This window comes from Dermacentor silvarum, chromosome 5 (genome assembly GCF_013339745.2).
Source record: "Dermacentor silvarum isolate Dsil-2018 chromosome 5, BIME_Dsil_1.4, whole genome shotgun sequence".
NCBI classification, from domain to species: Eukaryota; Metazoa; Arthropoda; class Arachnida; order Ixodida; family Ixodidae; genus Dermacentor; species Dermacentor silvarum.
This window is the reverse complement of record NC_051158.1, coordinates 136205858-136212303: the sequence shown is the minus strand read 5'-3', so window position 1 is coordinate 136212303 and position 6446 is coordinate 136205858. Positions and strand designations below refer to the sequence as shown.

General features: G+C 45.8%; 1 protein-coding gene across 1 annotated transcript; it reads right to left on the bottom strand.

Annotated features, from left to right (window-relative positions):
- Positions 1-788: 788 nt before the first annotated feature.
- On the bottom strand, positions 789-5866 carry LOC119454444 (uncharacterized). Its single transcript, XM_049668500.1, has 10 exons — positions 5470-5866; positions 4589-4721; positions 4275-4337; positions 4131-4169; positions 3968-4033; positions 3508-3567; positions 3369-3419; positions 3206-3271; positions 2321-2434; positions 789-1032 (listed from the first exon to the last, which is right to left on the bottom strand). Exons 1-10 carry the CDS (start codon positions 5629-5631, stop codon positions 902-904), a joined length of 885 nt encoding a protein of 294 aa, XP_049524457.1. The 5' UTR covers positions 5632-5866; the 3' UTR covers positions 789-901.
- Between the last annotated feature and the right edge of the window lie 580 nt (positions 5867-6446).

The following is a 6446-nucleotide window of genomic DNA, read 5'->3' as shown; positions in this document are numbered from 1 at the left end:
TGGTTGGTTTCCCAATCACTCCTCCAGTTCCTTGGTCATAGGCGAGCCCCGATGCAAGTTGCATTTCATCCAATAACAGGACGGCGTGCCGCTCGTAGTCCTCCATGAGGTCCACCTGATAAATAGAAGATAGCATGTAAACTTGGTATGTCACATGATAATGAATGCTATACCAGCATTTAAAAAATAAACGTAAAAAAAACTCAGTAACTGAACGCAGTAGCCAGAGGAAACAGCAGCCACTGAATGTATTCCCTGTTTCCCCGAAAGACTTAACAGTGCTTGTAGTTAGTTTTCATACCACCTCAGAGCCTTATTGCTGAAGTAGGTAAGGTCAGCAAGGGAAAAACAAACACCTGCTATGCTAAGCATACTCACTTTGATGGAAAGAGACGGTAGGATTTCATGAAGTATGCCAGGTGAAAACTTGAAGTTTTCCTAGGTGCCTCTGAAGCGTTCGTTCCGATGGCAGTGGCGTCCCAATCTCTTGAACGATGTTGTAACCCCTACGTCCGCATGTGAGCCTGATCTTCAGCCCCTTCTCTATAGTAGGCGTTGACCATGGCGTGCCACGCATCGTAGGCCTCTCCATGCATTGCAGCTGGTCAGTTCCTAAAAACTGATCAACCCATCTCTTGAGGAGGTTCTTCTCTTGTACTGCAGCATTTTTCTGTCGCTGACAAACAGACAGTCTTCGTTTGTGGCTTTGCAGCTTATCCTCCAGTTCTGCAATTCTCTTGTGCAGAGTAGCCACGTTTGTTGTCGAAAGGACCTCGGCTGATGAGCTCCCTAGTTGAAACAAAGTCAAAAATTGAATCATAAGGCAAGAGCAGTCACATCATGTCTTATTTGTTAAGCAATAGAAAGTGTTCATATTCAACTTTGAAAATCTGCTTTGAATTCAAAAGAAAACCTCACCATCAACTTGGACTACAGATCCAGGCAGAAGCTTGTCGCTAGCAGATATAGGAGAGGTTTGGAGGCCTGGACATATTGCACATGTGTGGCTGGGTAATGAGGCAGCTGAGTATTCTGAGTGAGAAACACACCAAGAAAATAAGCTATAGAAGGCTGTGCGAGAATAAACAAGTGTAATAAACATCTGCAGTTGCCAGAAGAAATGTATTCTCCGCTGACCTTTTCCATTATAAGGACCTCAATCGTTGAGACCAACTGAAAGTTGCTCTGCAGTTAACTTTGAGGCTTTATTAGCTGTACTTGTGCACATATGACATTGGCTGATACTCAGCTGCTGACTCAAACCTAGGTCAGCCTAAGGCAACCAGAGTGTGTAATGCTCCTCTGACCCAACCCCTTACACAGGCACATAGGCAGGGGAGGGCTCAGCCCGCCCCCCTCCACCCCCGAAATTCGTCCAGTCGGCCATTAACGCAAGAGAATGGAGGCCCAAGTACAAGTAGCGGCGTGTGGATTTAAACAATAAAAAACAAGCGATAGTCAAGGAACTCGCCAAGAACAGCTACCCAAGAACCTTTATTCGGAAAGCACTTTAATTCCAAAAGCACAGCACAACGAATGTTTGCGTTCTGCATCTTTTGTGTCATGAAAGCATATGCGTGTTTTGGTTCTTTGTTGTCCCAAATATGTGTTTTTTGGTTAAGAATTGCTGTCATAAAATGGCTCACGTTTTTCTCGCAGGCCTGTTGTTGAGACAGAGAGTGAGAACTTGGGTAGAGAAAGCGTCCGACAATTTTTTTTTATTTGCCGCACATCTAAGTGGGCACCTGGATTCCTTTGCATTCTTTTTTTTTGTCACTACTCTTTTCGTTATTGACTCTGTATGGCACTTCTAGGTGGAGATTATTTGGTTGGAAAGTATTATTCCTGGTGCACACGCACTAGCTTTATTCCAGTGTCAAAAACTTGCTTTCCATCTCGGATTAACTCGCTTCTTGTGCTGCATTCCACTTTGTTCGCGTTCTTTTCTAATAATTAAGCACCTTCTATATTTCCGCGTAACTTTTTTTCCTTTTTTGCCGCGGAAAGAGTTTCTTTCGATCAATTAGGCATCCCCCCCCCGAAAAAAAATCCTGGGTACGTGCCTGCCCTGACACATTGACAGGCGAGGATTGTGAAGAGCGAAAGCCATTTACGTAAGCAGGCCTATCATGTGAGAAATGACTGATGTAGCTTGTGCTAGCTACAAGCCAGTTGTAAGCTATAATACCCGAAATTTACTATTGACAATACCTCTTGCATTAGAGGCACAAGTAAAATTTGCTGTGCGGACTGAATTGAATAACATGAAAATGCATGCCATATGCAACTGTAATGAGAATTAACCGCAAGAAATCCTCACCGTCAAATTGGGATGCGAATCCAGGAAACAGCTTGGGACTAGCAGATGTATGCGGAAGTTGTAAGGCTGGGCACACTGTAGATGTATGGCTGGGCAAGGAGGCTGCTGAGCATTCTGAGTGAAAAATGCAGCAAGAAAACACGCTGTAGAAGGTGGCATGACAGATGACCTGTGCAATAAACATTTTCAGTTGTATGAAGTATACTATCCCCCACTGACCTTCTGCTTTATGGACTCGCACATCTTTGACACAAACTGAAAGCTTCTTCGCAGTTAACCTTGAGGCTTAATTCAAAAATTACATTCTGGGGTTTTACGTGCAAAACCACAACTTGATTACGAGGCACATCGTAGTGAGGGACTCCGGATTAATTTTCACCACCTGCGGTTCTTTAATGTGCACCCAATGCATGGTAGCCCATGTGTTTTTGCAGTTGACCCCCTCAAAATGCGGCTGCTGCGGCCAGAATTTGATCCCACGTTCTTTGGCTTAGTAGCACAATGCCACCGTCACAACGGCTTTAATAGCTGCACTTGTGCATATATGAAATTGGCTCGTACTCAGCTGCTGTTTCAAACGCGAGTCAGCCTAAGGTGAACAATGTAACGCACTACCGACACAACCGTTGAGCCTTGACACGTGTGGATTTAATGAGAGTGAAAGCGACTTACGCAGGCAGGTATATCAAGTGAAATCTGACTGATGTGGCTTGTGCTAGCTAAAAGCTACTTGCACATCATAATAGCAGAGATTTACTGTTCCCAATACCTCTTACATTAGAGGCGCGAGATAAATTTGCAGTGCAGTTTGATGGCGTAATTGAATAACATGCAAATGCATGCCATAGGCAAGTGTAATGAGCATTAACAGAAAGAAATCCTCACCGTCAACTTGAGCTGTAGATTCAGGAAGGAGCTCGTGGGTAGCAGATGTAAAAGGAGGTGGTATATCTGGGCACAATGTAAATGTTGATAATGAGAAGAGGCAGAGGAAATACCAAAACTATAAACCCCCCAAAGAAAGCATTTTGTAGCACAAAGTCCTTACCCTGCTGTGATCTCTGCAGCATAGGGCTAGTAGAGTCTACATCCGAGCAGCCTACAGACAAAAAACACACCATACCATAAAATTGCTGTGCACTGTAGCAATGCGACGCATAAATGAATGGCACCCGGCAAACACTCACAGGTAACATTATGTGTGTCCTCCTGGAATGGAGACTTTGTTGCGCAAGAGGGCACAGTGCCTGCATCATGACAGAGAAACAGTCATGCGAGGAAATAAAAATGTAAGTCACCAGGGAGAACACAAAACATAATGAACAAGGATTGATGGATAGCCTCAGTTTACTAGCCAAGGTTTTGACAACGGGTCGTGTTTTTTTTTTAATTCAGCGCTACTTTTTATGACGAGGACACATTATATCTTCGCCATAAAAAAATAGTGCTGAATAACCGTATTAAGAAAGAATAATGCATCACCAACTGTTTTGTTAAGCAGACTTTGTATTTCTCTGGGCAGGACGAAGACAAGTATTCTTGTCGAAATGAAATGAGGCCCCGATCGATTGTTATTCATTTTCTTTCGTGTTGTCAAGAATCTCATATTCCTGCCTTCTCTCTTCTGAAGTTACCAGAGATCCTCACCATCAATGCAGTCCACAGCTGCGAGCAGGAGCTCAAGGCCACTCGGTGCCAAAGATGCCTCTGTGCCTGCGCATAACATTACTGTTAGACACGAAAGCACGAGAGAAAAAAAAAAGGCAAGGACGAAAAGCCCCTATGTGTTTGCTTTCTGGATGAAAATCACCTTGCTCTGAGCGCGGTGGCAAGCTGTCAGCAGAGCCAGCTTCCAAAGAGTTCATGAAAAAAAAAGAACATTCACCATCAATGGGCTTTGCATCGTACCAAGTGCAACATGGTGATTGGCATCACACAGTAATTACTGACTCACCAACAACACCATTTCTCTCTTGTGATGGTGAAAAATGTGTGCTGCAAGATGTCACACCAGAACCTGCATGATGGGGGAAATTAAATCTATGTTTAATTTGATACACCCACAGCTTCATATATACCCAAGTCACACATTGTACGTATTTTATGCTGGAAATTAAAATCCATAAAACTGGTGAGAGGATGTACTGTTGTTCATTCGAAATTATCATAATCCGCCCCAAAGAATGCTACAACCTCAAACCTCTTCGTTTTTGAGGATGTCGCCATTCCGACACGGTAATGTCCTTGAAGTGCACGGTGTATTCTTACGTTTGGCAGGCGGCTTCCTCGGCTTCAGCTGCTTCCGATGAACGAAGAGCGATGGAACGGCTTGACGCTTCAATTTTTTTGTGCCACAGCTCTGCAGAATCACCGGCTCAAATTGATCATCCGTGAAGTGATCCTGCGCAAACGTGAAATCAGAAATTAAGGTCACCGTAAAACCTCGCTCCTTCAAGTATAAGGCGTAACACAACATTCCCGGCAAAAGTTATTATCGCCGGGAAGTGTTGTATACGGTGTTCCTTTTTTTTTAGCTCGCCGCCAGCACAGGTACTTATCTCTTGTTCTGCTACATATCGCCGGGAAGTCTTGTATACCGTTTTCCTTTTTCAGCTCGCCGTCAGCACAGGTCATTATCTCTTGTTCTGCTACGCGATACACGACTAGAATACTGAGCACACTTTTCACGCGCAGCACTTTCTACCATTTTCGAGATAGTTATCGGTCCTCGAGATCTAGGACGATAGCGACAAGTTTTAGCGACAAGAACATTGCTCTTCGCCGACCACCGAGTTTTTGCTAAAGGCGCAAAGTCGCCCTAGCTAAATAGCCCTAATCGTCTTTCCGCAGATAAGCGCCCATTTTTCCCTACGTACCGTCACCGCTTCGTAACATACTGCGATACACTCAAAACGTGCCGTTCGCATACATTCAGGCCACACAAACACAACGCCATGGATGGTATAACCGAGTCAACAAAAACCACGTGCGTTTGAGGACAAGATGAAATCCGGCCACGAAAGTTGCAAATGCAGCGCGAACATGCAGCGCGAACAGTGCGGCACTTAGGAGGGAGAAAAACTAACGAAGCCTCACACAGCAAGTGGCAGCATGTGAGATTAGGGATCATTGAAGAATCGCTCGCTTACCTCACACAGCCGGGACCATTGTGTTGGGTTGAAATCAGCGCGGCTGATTCTTTGAAGCCAGACCTTCCTCTGCGCCGCGTCTCGCTTCGCTGATGGAATCCGGAAGAGTCGCTTGCCGTCTGTTTCGCGTGTTCTGCACCCGAATGCCGAGCAAGACGGCATCGCGAACACTACGCCTTAAAAGCGCAAAGGAGACGCGATGCGTGGTGCCTCCATACACGGCTCGCAATGGTCTGGCACCGCGATGGTGGCGGGAGCAAAAAACAAGCAAGAAAAAAAACGCGAGAGAGCACGTGACAGCATTCGGCCAATCGGAGGGCCGAGCGCCGAGAGAACGGGCAGGAGAGGAGGAAAGCGGCAATCTTCAACAGATGTCGCTACTTTTTTTTATCGAGGGGCTTTACAGGGACCTTAGTTGCAGCGCCTCTAGCGGGCGCATTGGCGGGCGACAGCGGTCGCGTCTGTGGAGAAGTTAGGAAGAATGGGCCAGTGAGCCCACTGGAAAAGCCTCTAGAACACTGTATTAGAGGGGTCGGTTTTCGTGCCACCGTAACGTGACGTACCTGCCGTCGCCAACGTCCACCGACGCTGGCTGACGCGCACGCTGCGTCGGACTATAAAGTGGCCTCAAGTGAGGAAACCCGGGAGTCTCTTGACCATATGCTATTGGGTGCCTAGGAAGTATGTGTCACTATTTTTAAAGGAACCATCCAACCAAGTATCCAATAATCAATCCTAGCAGATGTCCTCATTTTCTCTGACTAACCTCGTAAAACTGCTGATAGCAAACAGAATGGCAGTTTACAATACCTGTAACGACCTCGTGGCGCTGGGTGTTGTTGCTGTTCCCTATCTCGTATGCGGCGTCAAGAAGTCTTCTTTTCTTTCTTCGTCGCCCTGTTGTGACACTGATACTTCGACAGGGCTGCACACCAAAACCCGTGTAAAAAGAAATTTTGGAAGAACACATGAAGGTG